Raw genomic sequence first — 23,477 nt, 5'->3', positions numbered from 1 at the left:
CACTCACGTTAGAACCCTTAGGGAACGTTCCCTAACCGTTAGTTTTTGGTTTGGTTCGAACTTACCTTTAGGGAACCATACACTAACGTTCCCGAACGTCCCCTTAACGTTTTGTGTTAGTGGGGAACCATTGTCCTAAAACTTATTTTTTACTTTCAGTTTCAACTTCCCAGAAACCATGCTCCTTCACAGATGATCACCCGGATAAAGTCTATGACGTAACATACCAACTAGCTCCTCAGATCACTTTCCGATTGTCATTCAGTCTCGCATTGAGCAGCTGTAGAGTGCGACGAGGCACAGCGCAAGCAACCTACCGGAACAACATACAGGTAACAAATTGCCAAATTACATTGAGATGTTAATGTCAACAATTATTAAGAGATTATGGATAGATTGGGTAACTAACTAATAATCTGACAAACAGTCGTTAGTTGACTGCATTCAAGGACAGGAGCAGGCTTCACACAATCCCTCTTTTTATGCTTTAAGAGCTGGGCCAAACTTACAGGTAATCAGAACAGGAGAAAATGCCGCACTTTGCATGTCAGTCTTTTTATTGCACAGACGCATTTCAATGATAATGATATGCAAAGTGCTGCTTTTTCTCCTTTTCATTGATAGTAGCCGTGAGTGCGAGCGAGCGCCTCGAGTAGATCATAGCTTAACCAATTCGGATAAGTTAAGTCGGAGCCTATGCTTATTTTGTGTGCGTGTATGGGCACCAAGCGTAACATGCCTTATTTCGTGGACAGAATGTCTTTTGTGTATCAAATACATTCATTACGAAAGCAAGTTCTGGTAACCTCCTCTAAAGGTTTTGTGTTATGTAGCCTTCAGAGAATGTTCCCAGAACGTCCCATTACAGCATGTTTTTGGTGTTTTTGTGCAACTGTCTGCGAACCTTTTGGGAACGTTCCCTGATGGTTATAGGATAGCCAACTTAGGATGAGGTCATGTTTGATAGTTCTCGACACATTAATAAATATTTTTTAACATGTGAACAAAACGGTATCAACTTTTTTTTAAAGTTTGCATGATAGTTCATGATAATTCCAGGATGCGATATTTTTCCCCCAGGATGGTAGGGGAAGGTACCGCCTTTTTCGTCTATGATTGGCTAAAAGGGGTCTCGCCCGATTGGTTATTTGATTTGGCCGTGAAACGTCATGTTACGTTCATGACAAATGGTCGGCTAGTCTGTTTTGATCGTCTTTACAACAGAAGTACCGGTGTTACATGGCAACTGGCACCCATGTTAACTGGCTGCGTTGGTGACGTTTCACGAGTGATGACGTTTCTTTGACAGATGTGGCCGCTTGCAGATTTGTCACTTTCTGATGGAAACTGGAGACGAACAAATACAAATATGCATGACATATTTAAATGTCAAAATTGTCTGTAGTACGCTACATGCACTGGACCATGAATATGCCACCAAAAACATAAATACAAATAGCCTAATAATAACACGTGGGTATCGAACCTGCTTCCTAAATGAAACCACTTAAGCTACATGATAACCATTCATCTATGTACTTGCGCCACGAACCAGCTGATAAGTCATAGTGAAATGTATTTGACTTAGTCTATACAATTTGAAGAAGTCAGCTGACGATTGTAGCAAGTTAACATGCATGGCTGATGGTTTTGTCTTGCTACAGCAGTTGCCCAAGCCAATAGGTCTTCAAAGTATCATGGTTAAGTTTTCAAACATTTCACTGACTGCTGGTCAGGCTCTCTGTGGCCACCTAGTATCTGTAGCCTAAATTGAGGAAGCGTTGCTGGTCTAAAAATAAATAAATAATAATAAAAAGAAACGTGTAATGGGGAGGATTGAACCCATGTCGACTGCGTGAAAAAGCAATAGGCTATATTGGCCTATGCATTAACCTGTTGTGCCACAAGAGAAGCATGAACGTGTGAATTGGGAAATAAAATATCAATAAAATATCAAACCCATGTTTACATGTCAGCAACATTAACGTTAATAGTCTATAACCCTTAGAGTTTTGACTCTCCCTGTGCGGAAATTTTGTGTAAAATATGGACACGTTATAGACTTCTCCTGCCCATTGCAGTGTGGGTTTCAATGCCTGTGTTTCATGAACTGAATTCTTAAAAGAATAGGCTGGACAAAAGGATAGGCTACACAACACAAGGATACACATTTTTATTTGATTTTTTTGCTGATTTATTTGCTCTACAGACACTTCAGGTAGGGGCGGCCACAGCCTAACCTCAGTGAAACGTTTGTAAAACTTAACCATGATACTTTGAAGGCCTACTAAATGGCTTGGGCAATGGTAGCATGATAACATGGTAGCCAGATAACATGAACAGCTATGTTAACTTACAATTATCATAACGTTAGCTGACTTCTTTTAATCATACAACTGAAGTCAATTTCTGTGAGTGCCGTCAGCTGGCTCGTGGCGCAAGTTGATAGACGTCTGATTACCAAGCAAACAGGTCAATTTATTCGTGGTTCGATACCCACGAGAAGTTAATTTATGCTATTTAGGTGGCATATTAATGGTCCAGTGCATGTAGTACTACATACAATTTTGACTTTTAAACATGTCATGCATATTTGTGTGCGTCTCTAGTATATCAGAAAGTGACAAATCTGCAAGCGGCCACATCTGTCAAAGACTCGTCATCAATCATGAAACGTCATCAACGCAGCCATTTAACATGGGAGCCAGTTGCCATGTAACATCGGTAGCCTAAACGAAATCAATCCAACAGGCTACTAAGAAAAGCGAAGTGCGTGCCGTCAGATTTATATTCCAAGTTCACAATTTTATAACATGTTTAGATCGTGTTTAGATTAGTCCTAGCTGTTTGTGGGAGTTTTGTGATGAATGTGAACTTGGGAGTACAAATCTGACCCGCCTTTCGTTAATTTTCCGTGGCGCGCTGCTTTATCCTATTAAGGAGTGGCCTACATAAGCAGACGTATGCATTGCCTGGGTTTTAAGATGTATGCAATACAATCAAATGGCATTTTGTGTGTAGTGCAGTGCAGGTCTGTCCCTATTCCAGACTAATGGAAACTAATGATGCATCATCATGCTGCTCAGCTTTGACTTAAGGTCCATTAAATAATACACACAATTACAGAGGGAACTAGGTATGGAAAGCAATGACACAGTTAATGACTATTGTAGCCTACACTGCAGGGGAGTAACACTGACAACAACCTCTAACAGTTAGGCTCCAAGTTTTCCCAACCAGCAAATAGGCTTAGAACAGCAGCACAATAACAGAACAGTCAACACAGAGTTCATTAAGGCTCCCTGATGTGACGAGAGATGTGTTGGTCCTAACTTGTATCCTGCCTGCTCAACAGAAACTATTTAATTAAACTATTACCTCCAAATTATTACCAAAGTAAAGGTATAATAATTTGTAATAGGCTACCACAGATTAATGAAGCCACAGACAGCCAATTGCATAAAAGACACCACAGTATAACTCAAATATGACAGATTTTATTTATTGTGAACCTAATATGTAGTGGGCAAACGTGGCCCACTGGTTAGCATTCTGGACTTGTAACCGGAGGGTTGCCGGTTCGAGTCCCGACCAGTGGGCCACAGCTGAAGTGCCCTTGAGCAAGGCACCTAACCTCTCACTGCTCCCCGAGCGCCACCGTTGAAGCAGGCAGCTCACTGCGCCGAGATTGTGTGTGTTCTGTGTGTTCACTGTGTGCTGTTTGTGTTTCACTAATTCACTGATTGGGTTAAATGCAGAGACCAATTTCCCTCACAGGATCAAAAAAGTATATATACATACATACATATTGCATAAGTGCTGATCTGGAGAATCTAGAATCTAGAAACAATAGGCCCTTTCACACAGAGATTACGCAAAATTTGCGGGAAGAGGAGACGTCTTTTTGCCGCAACGTGTGTCTGAAAATGAGGTGAAAATTTGCCGGCCTGCTGATCTGTTCACAAGTCCCGGCGATTTGGGGAGCCAGGAGACAGGACCTATGGGTGGGACCAGCTAGCAAATTTAAACGTGACGTGCAATAGGGGGCGTGTAGACTGATATGCGTGGGCCTTATGCACCCTTCAGATGCAGCAGGTGTGTAATTTTCAAAGCCATGGCGGGAGAACCGACAACACTTTGGCTAGCTGCTGCCCACATCTTTAGTAGGCCTACCTTGCAGATGCAATTGAAGTTGCTTTGCATCATCGTGCAGTGCTATGCTTCGATAGAATCGGATTCATCTTGCGAGCAACGTCTTCGGACAATAAAAAGTAATTTGAGCATTATCGCCTGTCCTCGAACAATACAGCAGGCATTCCTAGCATTAAAGTCCACAATATTCTAAACAGGTGCAGTTACCAAAGCAATCGGTATACAATGCATTAAGCATTACAATAAGAAGTGTGATTTCACCGATTAGACGTCCACATTTGAATAACCGCGGACTTAGGCTGTATTTGTGAAGTCTGGCGAATGTAAATGAGTGAAGTACACAGGAAGATTAAACTATAAATGTTTTAATAGAAAGAAATGTGCTTGAACTATTTACAAGTGCAAAATGAAACATCCAACAGTGCAATGTAGGCATATTATAGCCTAACTATTTACAAACATTAACTATTTACAAGTGCAAAATGAAACATCAGTGCAACAGTGTATTATAACTATTTACAAACATACAAAAAAGACCATCCATACCAAAAATAGAGCCCTATAACTGCAAAATATGCAGTGCTAAAAAATGTTTTTAAAAAATCGCAAAATTAAAAACAACAATATGATCAGTCCAGCTGCTGATAAGACCCAGACGGCCCATGGTGTGACTCATCCATGTGGAAGCTGGGGAATGGTGGCGGAGGAGAGTGGTATGACGCTGCAGCAGGTGCACGGTAGTGGCGTGGGGTGCTGTGCTCTGGTACAGGAGCTGGTATTCTTGCAATCATGTCCCGCATAAGGGAAGACTGCGACTGCATGTCCCTTTGGATACTTAGTTGAGTTGTTTCATAGGCAAACAAATCGGTGAAACACACAGGGGAATGTTATGGCCTGCAATTGCGAAAATGAGTAGGCCTACGAATTTACCTGGTTGGTTATCGGTGGCTGATTGTTGGCTTTCGGTGTTGGAATCGCTGGTGCTGGTGTCGGCGCCAGAACAGACACTGGGTGCTGGGGATGCAGGTGTCGCCTCCATGCTGCTCTGAAGAGCGACAGGGTTGGCCGAGTGGCTGCTCCCCCAAATCGCACAACAGAGGTGGAAATATGGCCAATCCAGTCTCCCCCTGCCACTTCTGCCGTTGTGGTCATTGACGCTGTTGAATTTTTTGCAGGCTTTTTAATTTGCTGGTGACCTGCATCTTGTCCCGTGCATAGCCGAGGTCGCGGAGTTTTCCGGCCAGTCTTTCCAATAGACCATCCTTTACTGTCCCGTTCATGTGGCGCCTCACCTCATCTTCTCCCCTAAGGGCAAGGAGCGTCCGGATTTCTTGGTCTCCCCAGTGTGCCATGTTTTCTTTCTCCTTGTTGTTGTTGTTCTTCTTCGTTCTGATCAGCTGTGTGTGTTTTTAAATCTCCCGGTGGTGGGTTGCATAGCGTCACTAGACACCCCCGCCCACGTCCCCTTCCCACGCCCACGTTCCCCCTTTCCGCCTTGACCCATTCACACTGGTGGCGGAACGAAAAAACTCGGCAAAATGTCTAGGGGGCTTGGTAGTAAATTTGGCGAGACCCTTTGTCCCGCCGTTCCGCCTCGTCTATCGTTCCGCGATTCTGGTACATAAAATCGCGGCAATTTTGCCAGTGTGAAAGGGCCTAATCTCTTCCCTACAAACTCTGATGCTTGCAGCATAGTTGTCATTTCAAAGTAGCCTAATAGCCTAAACAATGTAGTGCATCAACATTAACTGCATGTTAAACATTAGTAATTATTGTGTGTGTGTGTGTGTGTGTGTGTGTGTCAAAGTATTATGTTTATTTCGACCAACACATCTATAGCGCTCAAGTAGCCTGTTGGATTGACTTCATTTAGGCTACTTCTGTTGTAAAGATGATCAAAACAGACTAGCCGACAGCCTGCCATGAACGTGAGATGACGTTTCATGGCCAAATCAAATAACCAATCGGGCGAGAGCCCTTGTAGCCAATCAGAGGCGAAAAAGACGGTACCTTCCCCTACCATCCTGGGGAAAAAAATATCGCTTCCAGGATATACAGTAAAGATCTTTTCTTGGTCTATCTAGTCATTTATTGTCACTAATAAATCACTACGAACTTGTTTGAAACCGAAAGTTGACAGACGTGGGAGGGAACTTTTCACCTTGGCAGCTTGGACCATAGATATATAGAATGGCTAGATGTCTTATGGTGGAGTCTCCAACTGTACTCCAACTCAATGAACTGTAAAAGAAAACATGTTTTTCCCCGCTGTATTCTCCATAAAGAGTAAAGTAAATTATGTACTTATTTCCGGAATTGACGTCACTTCCTGGACTCGTCTGAAGCTGGTCTGAGGTCTCTAAATGACTTAACCCCTACTGCTCCAACGGCATCACCGGCGGCCATCTAGTGGGCTCTGTGGTACCTGATGGCTCTTCTTCTACTAAAGGCAGAACAATGCCCCCAGGCTATAACAATGACACCTGTCATTACAGGCACCATTGAAACACAATGTTGAGTTAGCGAGCTGACTGTGGCAAGATGGCCGCGAGGTGCGGACGTCAACCTTCATTGGCAAGCAGCGCGGACGAGACATTTAGCCATTCTATATCGATGGCTTGGACCAGTGATCGCACAATTCCGACTGAAAACGCTTCCGCATAGTTTGGTCTTGTTTCCTCGCGTATCGGCCCTTTCTCCTCTCTCCTCGTTCTCCCCTCCTCTGGTTGCAATTAGACAAATGAAACATCCTCAATGATGTCGAGCTTTGAACTATTTCCGGGGCACACGCTGGAGGACCGAGGAGAGAGGCCGCATGCAAATAGATGTTTGGGATCTACCCAATGCAAACTGATTTGTATATTTTGTGGACAACAGGCGTTACAATGTTACTTGGTTTCGTACCTAACAAAGAACCTTACAGGCTACCCACCACCCCAAACCATGGCTACCTGCAATTACATCACCGTCACAGTAGGCCTATGTATTTTGACACACAAAAGGCATTCTGTCCACGAAATAAGGTATGTTACACTTCGTGCCTCATATTTTCGGATAGACAATTCCTACGAATTTAAAGGGACACTTCACCCATTTGCATTAAGCTTAGTATAGTTAGAAACTCAAGTCAAATTTTTGAATGGTCGTGCATTATTCCCTCACTTTCCCCTGAGATGGGAAAATACGGATTTCAGTGTTGCAGTTCCTGCTTACAATGATGTAAAAATCATAATTTTGCGTCATTATAAGCAGAAAGTCCCATATCTTTGTAGAGGACTTGAGACTACAAACACTCGTTTCTCATTTTTACCCACTCACGCTACATACCTATTACAGATCTGTGGGTGGGACTTCACTTGCAGAAACTAAAACCAATATCCTCCATCTTTTTTTTAAGCTAAGCTAACAGGCTAGGCTCTTGGTCTGCGGAGAATGCTGATAAGTAACTACGATGGCGGATGATAGTTTTGCAAATTACAAATTATCGCACAAATTAGTAGCACATTAGTTAAATGTCGGATATGCTAGCCTGAAGTTCTGATTAGCTTAGTTGAAATAATACTTTCCAACAGCTTCTTCAAAAAATCAGGAAGGTTCCACCTACTACAAAGTACGGCGATGGGCAGCGCATTCGCACCATCATATGCCTGTTTAGTCATGGGCCGTTGGGAAGATAAGTACATGCTCAACAGCCTTAATCCTTTCCATTCAAGAATCGTGCTTTGGCACAGATATATAGATGATGTGCTTTTAATATGGAAAGGTACTAGGAATTAAACGACTTTCTGTCTTATGCTACCTCTAACTACATATCTTTTACTATGGAGCATGACTAGGGTTACCACACGTTCTGGTTTTCCCGGGATTGTTCTCTTTTTTTAATGTCTGTCCCGGAAAATTGATAAGCTTTCCCGGGACACCAAATGTCCCGTTTTTTGGTGCAAATGCACTTCTATTTTTTTTTAAAGTATTCCCTAGTTTCACTTTCAATAAAACCTACGTTCCGCTCCTGCAATCCTACTATTTTTCTGAAGTTATCTTGATTGTATCCAGCTGTCGGAGGCAGGGATGCGCGTATTTGATTGGTTGTAATGCAGACCTGCGAAACAAAAGTTTACCTTAACCCTTAGAACCCGATTGACGCAAAGTGCGTCAAAAAACACACCCTTTCTTCTCTGTCACATTGCTCCGGAACGGTTCATCGCAGCGAGATGAAACCTTTATTGCACGACAGAGCAGAAGTGGGGCTTTCCAACGAGACTACACACTTGTCTGTACGATCAAGTATGAAAATTAAAAAAAATCATGAAATTAAATCAAATTGCATCATATTTACAGTCTATACTTCTCTGCATTCACCTGCACACACATTACTCTAGTTTGAATTACTCGCGAACCCGTGATCGCATCGATATGGCAAGCATATCAGATGAAAGAGGGGGCACAGGGCTATCCATTGGTACCATGTTTATCGATCCTTCTGGCTTATAAAACCAGACGAAATGACTGCAAAATAATAACGTCATGTACACAAACCAACGCTGCACACTCATTACTCTCGTTTGAATTACTCGCGGACCCGTGATCGCATAGATATGCCACGCATGTCAGATGAAAGAGGAGACTCAGAGCTATCATTTGATACCAAGTACATCCTTCTGGGTTATAAAACAGACAAAGTGACAGCAAAATAATAACTTCATATAGCTGGACTTACCCCACGTTTGTGTCTGTTCTTGTGGCAAAGCATGTTTATAATCCAATGCTATCATGTGTTTCTCTATGGCAAAGCATGTTCATATTCCGGTTTTGAGATCCTAGCAAATTCCTGCATGGCATCCAATTCAAGGCTGACATTGCATCCCAATTTGTTCAACAAATAAACACCTTTTTTGCCTTTACTTTGTTCATGGCAATGCAGTAAAGAGTTGAGAATTATTATGACTGCATACACACAGGCACGCAGGCTTACACGCAACCTCGGGTCAAGTCAGGTCAGACCAGTTCGTGTCACAGATATGGAGCGCAGAAAGGTCATTTTTCATCACTAAATAAAAAATGACATTTATTTCCGTAAATCACACAGCAAATATTTCTGTAAATTGCTCAGCCCCAGAGTATCCCTCCAACATGGCAATTATATTGCCCGATTCAGGACAGTCTGCCCTACACACACATGAAATGCATGTAGAGCTGTGAGCTTGCAGTGGTGGGATACATGTCGTAATATAAGAATTTTTATAATACATTTTTTATATTTTAATTCTTTAAAAATCAAAATAAAATCAATGCTAGTATTAATACATGAAATGATGGCAGATCTGAATAGCCTAAACTCTCCTGAAAAAAACAATATATAATATATGTGTGTGGCACTTACAATGACCAGAATAAATCCTTATGAATAAAGGTAGTGAAAATGCCCTAAAAACAGCTTAGGGTTCTAAGGGTTAACCATCAGCATCACCTAGCAACTACCAGCCCCGCGCAGCATGTCCAAGAGAGTGAGTGCGTAGCAGATTGGAGAGGGTAGCCTAGTAATAAATTATGGTTCGATTTGGTTTGATAAAATGGGGGGCGAGATGGAGGAGAATATAGGTCTACAATCAATGTCAGGGCCAGCGGCGAAGAGAAAGAGATACACAGTAGGCTATACAACTCCGACAGGGTTGATAACAACTTAAAATGCATAGTAGCCTATTTTTAATGTTTTATGGATTAGCTAAAAGAGCAGGTGAAAGGGCATTATAAGAACCGTTTAGACTCAGCAACCTAAAGTGACAATGAATGCACCATTTATAGTTAAACAGTAACATTTGCAGCATTTGTTAATAAGTTATTATTTAAAACCAGAAATAGGCCTAGTATAACTATGAATTATATGAATGATCAAAATCATACCTTTTTTTTTGGGGGGGGGGGGGGGGGGGGGTGTCGGCAATGAATGTCCCGGATTTTCACAAATCAAATGTGGCAACCCTAAGCATGACTCCCATTCGATTGACTTTTTAGACCTCACAATCTTGAAAGTAGTGAACAATACACTGCAAACTACAATCTACGGAAAAGCGCTGAGTAGAAATACTCTGCTCCGAGCAGACAGCAACCATCCTACCCATTTAATTCGCAATATTCCAACGGGTCACTTTTTAAGAGTGAGAATAAACTGCAGCTCCACCCCAGACTTTATGTCTAGAGCATCTCAACTGGCGCAGTGTTTTGCTCAACGGGGGTATGCGAAAGAAGATATTGAAAACGCTTGGGAAAAGTCTTTAACTTTTGATCGTTCTTCCCTTCTACGTCAATTAAAAATCTGAGTATCAGAACACAAAACAGCAATACATACTAAAAATACCACTTATGCCATGGCAAGACATTACTGTATATGCAGGCTAACCATGGCTCTCCAGCTTCACTAAAATGCGGGAGAGAAAGAATCACCACACCCTCCAGAGACATGATTAAAAATTCGTTTTGGATATTTACTTTAGACACACTGGAACCTCATGGCCTTAATGAGGAATTAAATCTATCATGTTTCTTGTAGACTGACATACGTACTAAATTAACTTAGATTAGTCTTTTTGCATTGATCTTAATGGCATTTTATACTGATGAGAGTATTTATTGGAATTGGGATTTACTTGATGTTACCATGCATGTGATTTCTATGTCTGCTTTTTCTATGTCTTTTTATATCTGTAATATTGTCCCTGTGTCTATAACCACTGCTTAACATATTTACACTTTCAGGATTGATAATGTTTTGAGTGTAGCCTACTTCTATGGTAGTCATAGGAAGACTGAGGTACCGCCCTCTACACACCTGTCAGATGATCCTGTTTAGCTTAATAGGATACCACCACCTATGCCTTCCATAATAGACTCTGATGAAGACGTGGGTGCACGTTGAAATGTTAGTCCCTTGTATGTTGGCACCTTAAAAAAAATCTAAGGATTTAACATCTGTGCTGCTCCGGTGAACTATGTCTCTCTACCGTTGATGCACAAGATTGTTTACCAGAGAAGCATGAAGGAATTATTTCTTTCTGGCAGTGTGTTTGTGGTTTGTGCAATATGAACTGATAGTTAAACCAAACATTATTCATTGAGCGTTTTGAGCATTAGTATGGTCACCTGTGCAGTTGTCGGGACCATCTGTAGCCTACATGTCATCAAGAGAATTCACAAAACAACAACAAAAAAGTCCATACAGCTAAAGCTATAAGGCTAAAAATTTGACATATGACAATAATGTATGAATATGCTTCCTGTACAGATTTTTTCATGCTTAAAATGATGGTATAAAAAAGTATACAATTATACAATTTTACTGAAAGTAAATTGTATAGCCTAATATGTGTGTTATTTTCAGTATTATTATAAGTCAGCACTTTGGTCAACTGTTGTTGTTTTGTAAATGCGCTATATAAATAAATTGACATTGACATTTATATATATGGAACCCTTGAGGTGTCATTGCAAGATATTTTTTGTGTATATCCAGAAAATGTGCATTCATTTTACTAAATTGTGTGCTCATTTTACTAAATCGTGCTCTCATTTGAATCTTTGTAAAATGAGCATAGAATTTAGTAAAATGTGCACACGATTTAGTAAAATGAGTACATAATATACAAAATTGTGCGCACAATCTAGTAAAATGTGCGCACAATTTAGTAAAATGTAAAATACCTTGCAATGACACCTCCCAGGCTCCGTAGAATTTGACAACATATATTTCATTATGACTGATTCCATTTCTGTCAATTTATTTCATCCTCTAGGAAATGTGACACGTTGAAGACCTGTTAATTCTTCCAATTGGAATTCAGACAATAGGACAATTAAGAAAATATGGAATAAACCTTTGACAACATTTACAATTACAAAAATAAGTCAACTGTGGGACTAATGAGACATCTTTGAAAAGAAAAAAGAATACATGAAAGGCCGGAATGGAGTTATCCAAGAAGGAGCAGACCGAAAAGGAGTTGTCAGAAAAATATATAGCTCAGGTTAAGGAAAGTCTAAGGAAGCTTGAGAACTGGGTTAAAGAGGGCAAAGATCGAAATGATGCTAAAGTCAAAGACATGGAAGAGAAGATTTGCATAGCTTTGGATGTCCCAAGTGAAAGCTGGATAAAAACTGGTCAAACTTTAAAAGTTGTCATAGAAAACTTGCATAAACATCTGGACATTGTACAGAAAGTAACATCCTCATCTGAGATGATTTCAGATAAAGATGTCCTGAAGAATGCATCAGGAAGTCTGGCTTTGGAAGGTGTTTACAAAACTGGTAATCCTGTAGACTTGCTGATGAAAAGAGAGCAGCTCATTGAGATTCCAGATTCATTTTCACTTAACAGCCCAAAGCAATGTACCAGGTATGAGCAAAAAGAATTTTCATCCCACAAATCAGAAAGACATTTTCACAAGGTTATGGAGAAATTAGGCTATAGCTTTAGCTCTGAATTTAGCATTGGGTTCAAAGGCTTCAGCTTTGGTTCTGGAGTACAAAAAAATGAATTCAGCGAGACAGAGGAAACAAGTTCAAATTCACAAGAAGAATCCTACATCCTGCACACAAAATACAACTACATCCCACTTGCATCTGGATTTTTTCAGAAGGATGGACTAAAACTTTCTACTGGAGCTATTAATGCCCTTAAAGAAATTGAGAAGGTCATTTTGTATTCTAATGACTGCAGACAAACCAGCAAAGTTGGAGGGTTTTTTGAGAGATACGGGTCCCATGTGAACCAGGGCCCTCTACACTTTGGTGGAGTTTTCTGGTGGAGAGCTTCTGCATCAGGCTTCAGAAGTACTGATTTGTCAGAGGTAAAAAAGTTGACTTCAGAATCTCTTGATGCTTACTGTGGTGCTGGATTTGGATTTGGTACGCTGTCTGTCTCAGGCAAAGTAGCAACATCTTCCACGCAGCTGAAGGGGTCTTTCACAGGGAAATACAGAGAGGACCTGATGAGTCAAGTGCAGCTGTCAGTCAGTAAAACTGGTGGTCCTGCTGAGATTGATGACTACTTGCAGTGGAAAACCCATCTTGCCATTAAAAACAGAACATGGAGTCTTATTGACAGAGGAACAAACCTGGTTCCTGTCTGGGAAATAGTGCTGGCTTCCCACAGAGATGATTTTGAAGATGTGTCCAATTTAAGCAGAATATTGATGGAGGCATACACAGACATTACCAAAGAAAATGTGGAAGAGGTGCGGGGAGAGAACATTCTTTTGGAAGAGGAAAAAGCAGAAACTCTGATTCAGTCAGTAAAGGGATGGACTGCCACTGACTGTGAAACATTCTTGACAAAGTTGTTGAACTTCAAAAACAGTCTCTTTGAGAAAACAGGATCCCACAAAATCTGGTTTCGGAAATGCCTCTCAAATGAGATTCTTCAAAATTATCTGCTTGAAGTGGCTATAGCAAACAGCAAATCCAAAGCTGTAAACTTAAGAATTTTAACAAGCTCTCTGTTGGAACCGTATCTTTATAATACAGTGGAGAACTTCCCAAACAGAAAGACCATTGTGAATTGGGCTTACCAAACTGAAGGCGACTCCCATGACCAAGTTTCTGTTTCTGAATACTCAGACCTAAGCAGAATCTTGCAGTCTGTCAAAAAAGAACTGGAGGAAAGCAATCATGCCTTCAGGTCTGCTGAACAGGAACACAGTGCAAACATAAAAGCTACAAAAACTGTGGCTCTCTCACTTAAATCATTTTGTAAGACCTTGGGAGAAAATGATCAAAAGGAAACTGAACTGCTGGTACTATCCATAATCACAGTTTTAGGGTACAACAGAGAAAATAGGACATTTAATCATGCTCTGTGTATGAATGAAATCATATTCTTGCAGTCTGAACTGCAAAAAGCATTTAACATGTTACCCTCTCTAAAAGAACAGTGTTCCATTAGGGCACAGGCCTACCTGTTGCATACGGCTTTGACTGTTTCCACCAACGCATACATAATTATTTCACCTAAAGAAAAGAGAGAAAGATTGCAATTCATACAAACACAACTAAAGAGCAAGCTTTCAAGTCACATTGAATCAGTGATTGCGAAAAAACGTGATGATTGGGAATCCCTGGAGAGTGCATTACATTCCATCATAATGGGTAAGCAGATGAGTGATGGAAGTATGACAGTGGAGGAGTCAGTCAGTCAGCTGGAAAGTATTCTAATGAAGCCATTGGCAATTTTATCTGAGGTTCAGACAACAGATGAGCACAACACATCAGTGATTGACAAAAGTGAAAACACAAGCAACTTCATGGATCTGCTTCTGAAGTTAGGTCTACAAGACTCCTACCCCAAAAAGATGACAAAATCTAATGTTCTTGTCACAGACAGATTATCGTTGAGTGTAAAAGAGCCCACAACAGAAAAAGACTTGAGCTCTCTGTATCTCTACAAACTCATGACGTTGGACTACAGAGCCAGGTATCTATTTGTAAAACCTGAAGCAACTATCTTGAATTTTGAGGTGGATTGTGCAAATCCTGAGAATGATGATGACTTCTTTGATGTTGATGATAAATCGGAAATAGTGCTGAGCAGCAGACAGGCACAGGTTCATCCCATGGATGTACACATGGCCATTTTCCACTGTTCCAATGACTTCTTGCGACAATACATCTTTACAAAGCTCTCGGCATGTCAGTTTAGCCTACCCTTCTTAGTGCCCAACCCCTATACAGGTGAAGTGGAATTCCCCCTCTGGGCACTCCGACACATCACGAAATCATGGCATAGCAAAATACAAGGTGTATCTGACACCTGTGGAAAGTACCATAACAGACAAATGTTCAATACACCAGTGCCAATTGTGTCCTTCATCAGATTGGGAGTTTCTGATTCCAATTCCAAGTCACAGATATTAAATTGTGTCATTAGCAAACAGAGGCATGATATGTTCTTCCACCGTCATTGCAAAGGCAGCACTCCAGACAGCCTGCTTATGCATGGAGTTGTGGAGATTGCATGGTATTGTCCTGGAGGGAAGGAAGATGATGTATTTGATGACTGTGTGGCCTTTCTAAACCTTCATGGTGATGCTGCAGAATATCCAAAACAACTTGAATTTCTTCAAGCAGTAAGTACAGTCAATGTGCTTCTACTTTCAGAGCATCCTTTGAGCAAAACCGCTAAAGAGGTCTCCCAGAAACTATCCAAGTCCTCTGTCCCCTTAATATGCTTGTTCTTAAGTGCGGACAGACTTCAGCAGTCAAATAACCCTACAAAGGTGAAACTAGCTGCAAAGAATAGGAATCAAGCTGAATTAACAGAGGAACTGATTTCAAGTATCAAACACTGCCTCACTGGAAATAAGCAGACCGTGTCAATTGAAGGGTGCTGTGAAGAGGCAAGGAAACAACAGTTCATAATCGATGAGGATAAGCAATCATGTAAAGATGGGTATGCACTGGCCCAAACCTTAATGTGCCTTCTGAAGGATGTAAATTTATCCAATCTCAAGGAAACGATTTTACCACTACAGGGTAAATTGTGGCATGATTGGTGCAAAAAAGACAAAGAGCAATATCGATTGCAATCCAAAGAAAATGAAGGTATTGAAGAACAGCTGAGTAAAATCTCAGCTGAGAGGACTAATATCCGGAAGGGACAACTTCATGCAGCCACTCCTCTCAATGACTTCATGAGATCATTCCTGGAATGCTTAACAACACCTTCTCAGTTTGAAGACACACATCTGTATACGTTGCAGTGGCTCAGAGTCCTCCTGGATGATCTTACCACTGACAAGCTCGGATGGCTTGAAGAGGATTATCACTCAACTTGGAGAAAAATGACAAGTGTACCCAAAGATAAAGGAAAAGCATCAGTTGTAAATTCTCTGCAAACCAAACTGGACAGAATAACTGACGAAATGGCTGCTACGACAGTTGGATTGCAGCACATTATGAGAGAAGTTGGTCAACTCTATGAGGCCGTTCAGATGTGCATGCAAGATGGGAAAAACATTGAACAATATGTCACACTTCCAAAAATAGGAGTGACAATGCTACTCTCTGGGTATCCACTTGAAATAATGGATGGGGATGCTGCCCATGTTCCTTTAACATGGATTAAGGCGGTCCTGGATGAGCTCATCAAAAGCCTTGGAGACAAAAAGGTGTTTGTTCTATCCATTCTAGGAATTCAAAGCTCTGGGAAATCCACACTGTTGAATACCATGTTTGGTCTTCAGTTTGCTGTGAGTGCTGGAAGGTGCACCCGTGGAGCCTTCATGCAGCTTGTGGAAGTGGACTCCAGTATTAGAAATGATCTTGGATATGACTTTGTCCTGATTGTGGACACGGAGGGACTCCGATCACCAGAGTTCAGTGTAAAGACATCACTGAACCATGACAACGAGCTTGCCACTTTCATCATTGGAATTGGTGATACAACAGTAATCAATATCATGGGGGAGAACCCTTCTGAGATGCATGACATTCTTCAGATTTGTGTCCAGGCCTTCTTGAGAATGAAACAGGTTAAAATCACGCCTAGTTGCATTTTTGTGCACCAGAATGTTGCCGAATCATCAGCTGGAGATAAAAACGTTGAGGGGAGGAGACGTCTCTTGGAGAAACTGGATGACATGGCTCAAATGGCAGCAAAAGAAGAGAATATTGATGATATCAGTTGCTTCAGTGATGTAATTCACTTTGACATTGAAACACAGGTATTCTACTTCAAAAGTCTTCTGGAGGGGGATCCTCCCATGGCCCCTCCTAATCCTTCCTATAGTCAGAATGTTCAAGATCTGAAGATCAAGCTCCTAAGAGCTGCATCAATGCAGAGGAAATGTACATTTTCTTCATTGTCAGAATTCAAATGTAGGGTTTCTGATCTTTGGACTGCACTGCTGAAGGAGAACTTTGTGTTCAGCTTCAAAAACACAGTTGAGATGATGGTGTACAGTTCTTTGGAAAATAAATATGGAGATTGGTCATGGAACCTGAGAAAATATTCCCTGAGCCTTCAGGCTGAGCTGGAGAATCAAATTGGCAGCAACCTAATTCAGAATGTGATTGCAGCAGATCTTATGGGAAAGTATGACAAAGTCTATGATCCTCTGAGGACTGAGATAGAGAAGTATTTCACAGAAGATAAAAACAAAGAGACCCTCATAAAGTGGAAGGCAAATATTGACAAACGTTTTGAAAGCCTGAAGGATGAGCTCATTGATGGGACCATAAAGAAATGTCAGGAATTACTTACATCAAAGCGAAACAGGTCAGAACTGGACAAGAGGAAAACCCAATACACAGATGAACTGACTCAGCAGAGTAAAAGCCTGGCATCTACACTTAAAGACATGCACCTGAAGGATGAGCAAGTGATGGAGAAATTTGATGAACTCTGGATTGACTGGACAAGTCAGGTGTTGAATTCACAGCCCAAACCGAAGTCACTGAATGTGAAAGCTATAGTTGAATCAGTCCTCTTAAAATGGTTTCATAAACAACCAGGCATCCAAGACAAAATTAAAAGAGGCTTATTTCAATTTGACCCAAAAAAGCACATTCAACAAAATACTTTGAAAATGCTTGGGGACTTGATGTTTGGCAGTCCTTTCAGCCGTTCCGTAGAAGTTTTCAAAAGCAATGTTGTAAGTGCAATTGATGAATACATCACTGCCAAGGAAAATAAGAAGGATTTTGATGAAAACTTCATCTATGAAATCTTGTCAAATATTGAGACTAAAGTCCTTGCATTTGAGGGAAGACCGAAAAGTCCTAAATTTACCTATGAATTCAGGGTGGACCTGTCTGTCCATCTGTGCCTCACAAATGTTACAAGATTTCAGAGGATGCATGAGGAATTCAAGACTGCAAACCAACCACTATCGTATTTAGAAAGCCAAAGAGACAAATATCTCCAGTCTTTCAAAAATTACTGCAAAGGAGCCAGCTCTGTAAAGATATTTGTTGATTTTCTGTGTAAACACATCACACCAGAGGTTTTGAAGGCAGCAAATGAGAAACTCTGTCAACAGATAGCAGATGACATGAAATTCAACAACCCTGCTCTCAATGGCAACCGATCAAATCTTGAGAATCATATACTACAGCATCTGGCAACTCAAGAGAACTTCAAAATGTATGAGGAATATTTAGATTTCCCAAAGAGATACTTTGATAGATTTATCCAGGAAAAAGTAGATAAATATAGATGTGATACCAGAAACTTGGATGCAATCCACCAGGAACACCTTCAGGCCATGAAAAATCAAATATTAACAGCAAGTACAGCAGTAACTATAGAAGTTGACGAGAAGGCAGGCAATGCACACATGTGGCTTGACTGGTTCTGCAGAAAAATTGGGCATCTAATTACAATAAAGAGAGATGAATTGCATTGCATTGAAAATGAAGACATTGGAGACTGGCAGTTCTTCAAAGACATGATGGCCAAATCCTTGGAAGAGATGATCAAGGATGAAAAGTTGGACGTGGAGGCAGTGAGAGAGAAACCTACCAAAAATCTGCTCCAGCATTTCGAGGGATGTTGGGCCCAGTGTCCTTTCTGCCAAGCTGTCTGCACAAACACCATCCCTGACCATGATGGAAAACACAATGTTAAGTTTCATCGCTGTGAGGCTCTGACTGGGTGCTTTTATGATGACACAGACCATTTTTCTGTAGATTTTTGCACCACATCAGTTAACAGTGATAAAAGCTTCTTTGCCCATACAAAGAATAAGTGGATCCACTTTAAGACATACACAGATGCTGGAGACCCATTTGATAAATGGAGCATTACTGCAGATGGCACCGGGCAGCGCTACTGGAAATGGTTCATTTGTAGGTTTCAGAAAGAATGGGAGAACAGGTATGGATTTAAATTCAGAGGCCGTGGAAGTATCCCAAATGAATGGACAACAATAACAAAACAATCTGCTTTGGAAGAGTTGAAATAATTCCAGATATACACAGTGCTGTGGGTAGGGGAAAAAAGCAACCTTTGTGGCCAAAAAACATCACCAACAAAACAGCCGTCAAGAGCATTTCACTAGGGTTATCAACCAGGTACCTCCCTTCATTGGTGTTTCATTGAATTAGGCCCTACAACACCTTCAGAGCGCTCAACAGTGTTACTGACATCTTCTGTCCAATACTGTGGTCGTTTATGATAATCATCAATATAACCAGATATACCGCAGCCACCCACAAATACTGATAAGGTTCTCTTCATTGCATTGGCTATTTATGATCCGATCAGCAATATATCCCAAACAAATGCAAACCCTTGATGAAGGCACCAAGAAGTATCATCAAATTCTTTGGACATTCCTTTTCATTACTGTGGCTGTTTATGATCCGATCAGCAACATAACCAGACAAAACGCAAAACCCTTGATGTGGGCACCCACAAATACCAACAAGTGCAATCAAATTCTTCAGTGTATCCACTTTGGTGCTGTGGCCGTTTCTGATCCAGTCAGCAACTTAACCAAATAAAACGCCATGCCTTGATGCGGGCACCAACAGTTACTGTACCACTCTAGAAACACAGTGGCAAGTTTTCATGCATCTCAGAATCAATTCAGGATACATCATGGCCCCAAGTAATCTGTGAGCGCCTCAGCCAAAGCTGTTGGATTGCATTTTCAGCAACTTGCAATAACTGTTTTACAGCCCCTTTCAGTGACTATCCTTGAAAACCAAAATCTAAAAGAAGTGTTGTGGTGTTGTGTTACAAATCCTCAGGCATCTATCTCCACTAGTTGTGTGTGTGCTTTCAAGCCATGTTCCCTTAGTTCTGCTACTAGTTCTGCATACTTTAACTTCCTCCTTTCAAAGGCTTCCTCCATCATATCGTCAAAGGGAAAAGTTAACTCAATAAGGCAAATAATGCGCTCACTCTCCAAATACAACACCATGTCTGGTGTCGAAGCAGTCACAATATACTGTGGAACTTGCTGTTGCCTTCCAACATCCACCAGGAGTTTCCAGTCCTGTGCTTTGCCCTATCTTCCTGTATTGCTTGTACGCACTTGCACCCCAGAATCTTACGGATCTCCTCCTCCCTTACAGTCAATCACGGTCCCTGCGGTCCTCTGACAAGGATCAGCTTACCATTCCCTGCACCAGACTCCGGACCTTTGGGGACAGAGCCTTCTGTGCTGCTGCCCCTAGACTATGGAACAGTCTATCCCCTAGACGTGTTCAAAAAACTCCTAAAAACACACCTGTTCTCTGAAGCCTTTGGCCTCTGACCCCCCATTCCCTACCCTTCCCTTTTTGTTTGTTATGCGACCTTGGGTATCCTGAAAGGCGCTATATAAATTTAAGCCATTATTATTATTATTATTATTATTATTATTATTTGCCCAATGGCCTTTTCTGTCCCTCTGACACAAACGTAATTCTACAGTCCCTGTCACTTCCTGGCAAAGAGTTAACCTCAACTCTTGTTCTCAAGAGAACCCGCCAGTGATTTTAAAACCTGATTTTGTCTCCAGGTGTAGCGACTCTCTCATGCTAGTTTTACAACCAGAACAAATATGTTGCAAATAGCCATGACCTATACATAGCTTATACCATAGCCATAGCTTCCATCTTCACCTACCCATTGGCCAAGGTTCTGTGGAGTCGAAAGAACATCATTAGTGGCTCCTACTCCTCTTACATTTAATGCAGTTAAGATACATGGCCCATAGCGCTCTCCAGCTGATCTTCCTTTTCTCAATGGCAACAATTATATTTTGTATGGGTAGGAATACTTGCAACTAGTTAATCCATTGTAAATGACAAAAAGTGTCAAAATTATTCTTCAGTAAATGCTTGAATATATGCATGGATAGATGTGATAAATAATGAATGAAATGACATGCTATCATTATCAGTAAAACGTATTTCACTTGAGGGGAACTTGTTTCTTCTGAGTTGTTGATCAGTTTTTGCTTGTAAAATTCATTTTGCTGTACTAATGCATGCCCTCATACTCACTGATATGATTGAAAGCCTAGATAAATTTAGTTTTACCATAGTGTCTATCCACCCCTTACCTGAATTGTTTTTTTTTATGATTCTCTGTAACTTCTACTGAGGGATGGACCACAAAAAAGTCCCAAGCTTGCCAGATTGTGAACATTGTGTAAGGTGTCTGACTACACAGCACATTGCTCTGTGGGCTGAAGGTCATGCTTAATTATAAACATGAATATATTTATAATTACAATCTCTGTGTAAATGTCTGTGCTTGAAACATAAGTCCGCTCTCTTTTTTGTACAGTTTGGTTTGCTGTATGATTCCAATAGAGCCATTTGAAAGAACCATTTTATTTGATAAAGAAATATCTCATTAACTTTGTGGTTGTTTATCCACGACATAGCAAAAATATTTATTGATATTATGCAACTTTATTTTGGAAATAGTGAGAACATTTGTGTGTCTTTACTGATTATTTCCCCCAAATGTACATCAACCAAACTGCTTTGATTATCCACATAAAGTTTTTGAACCATAACGACTCTACTTTTCAAATATTGTTGCACATCCATTGTTTTATTCACAACATTGATCAATGATGTTGTATTATCAGCACAAAATGTAATGTTATACAAATTGGAATCCAAAGAGTAAACGTGAAAATCTGGCAAGTAAGACAAGAAAGCAGTGTCACCATTGTAAAATGAAGTTAACATGAAGTTGTCTGGTGAGTGACATTTAAAATCTGGTTAAACTTTTTCCACTGTATGTAGTAAATCAAGTTGTATCTTATGACAAATTTAACATCCAAACACCTTTACCAAAGAAATCAATTAATTATTTGTGTGCCTCGCCTTCACAATTAAAACATTATGGCTGTGTGTTTCTATGAAAAGGGATGTAAGGAAAAACATTTCAAATGGTGTAAGTGCTATTACTCTTCATCCTTTCATTCATGTCCGAGGTTAAATGTGCTTTGTAGTCACAGAAACAATTACACCAGATATGAAAATGAATACATAAACAAGTACAATGGAGATTAAACTGGATCTCATACACCGTAATGTTCAGGACCAGCTCTTGATGTCTTTAGTAGGTGGCATAGGTGGGATAGTTTGTCAAAGATAAAATTGCGCTTAGAGGCTAATGTTAGCTCTATGTCAGCTTAGGAGGATATTGTTTAATTGGCACAGATAACACAACATATCAGAGCCAGAGTTTACATGACTGCTGTGACTAATCTAAGGCTAATACAAAGGTGGATAGTTTCCAGAAGAAGTAAAAGTGTATTAGAATAGCACCATCTACTGGTTATTTGTACTTTTTTTTGCTGTTTCAGTCATTTCCTGTGTATTAGCCACATTGTGTATTACACAGGACAGTGTTTTATGCAAGTAAAAAACAAAACAAAAAAACTATTAATACCATATTAACTGCCCCCGTGTATTAACCTCATAGGTGAAGAAATTTTGCAAAATCAATGTATAAACCGCGGCTAATATTTGGGAAATTCACATCTAGGGTGGCTCAATGCTGTGAGAAATCTGTGAGAAAGTTTCACCTAACCTAAAACTAATTGCAAGATAAATGGACCCCCCATAAGCACAAACACTTACACTTATGAACATAAGAGTGTGAAGGGAATGGGAGGTTGGCAATGGCCTCCTGGTTGCTTTTGTGAGGGGCACCAAGGGCACTAATTGACACAACTGTCATTGTCCAAGTCCTTAATCTGAGTGTTTATGTTTTTCTTGTTACAGGAACATGAAAAGGAAACGACTTTGACCTCATGCTATGTTACAATTGTTAGTAGACGGAATGTTATTGACAGTAAGTCACAATGGAGAATTCGGGAATCAGCAAAAGTGCTTTGAATAGCAGGTGCTGAAAATAAGTTGTTTCTGAATTGAATTGGTTCCATGCTGCAGTGGCCATTGACTTGCATTATCATTATTATGTAGATGCTGTAATTGCTTTTGACTTTTACAGTTTTTCTCAGTAGCTTTGGTGCATTTCTCGAATCATAATAAACATTTGCCCAACATTTAGTGCATTTCTCAAAACAATTAGTGCAAACTGTACAGCATAGTGGATAACCTGCAAAAGCATGTGTCTTACTCAAAATGCTTAGTTTATGCCTCAAAAGCAAATATTTATGGCAATGAAATGGTCAGTGCAATCAAAATGACAAGTCATGATGCCATTGTTTATATCAATAGTCAAACTGATTTGTCTTGTCGTCAATATAACAGTTTACTCTGTAAGTATTTCTTTAATGAACAATGTGCAAGGCAGTACTACTTTTTATTTCAAAACTACAAAGTTACACATTATTAGGTTTGATTGCAAGACAGTGGAT

At 40.5% G+C, this 23,477-nt stretch overlaps 1 protein-coding gene across 1 annotated transcript; it reads left to right on the top strand.

Annotated features, from left to right (window-relative positions):
• The first annotated feature begins 237 nt into the window (after nucleotides 1–237).
• Nucleotides 238–21,656, top strand: LOC143099607 (interferon-induced very large GTPase 1-like). Its single transcript, XM_076262528.1, has 2 exons — nucleotides 238–332; nucleotides 11,940–21,656. The coding sequence occupies exon 2, from the start codon at nucleotides 12,111–12,113 to the stop codon at nucleotides 19,101–19,103; it is 6,993 nt and encodes a 2,330-aa protein (XP_076118643.1). The 5' UTR covers nucleotides 238–332; nucleotides 11,940–12,110; the 3' UTR covers nucleotides 19,104–21,656.
• Nucleotides 21,657–23,477: the final 1,821 nt, after the last annotated feature.

Source organism: Alosa pseudoharengus, unplaced genomic scaffold (assembly GCF_046254945.1).
Source record: "Alosa pseudoharengus isolate Yale_2024_CS ecotype anadromous, Long Island Sound unplaced genomic scaffold, YU_APseudo_1.1 YU_APseudo_1.1_scf_10, whole genome shotgun sequence".
NCBI lineage: Eukaryota > Metazoa > Chordata > Actinopteri > Clupeiformes > Clupeidae > Alosa > Alosa pseudoharengus.
The sequence above is the reverse complement of the archived record's forward strand: the minus strand, read 5'-3'. Positions and strand labels throughout refer to the sequence as shown.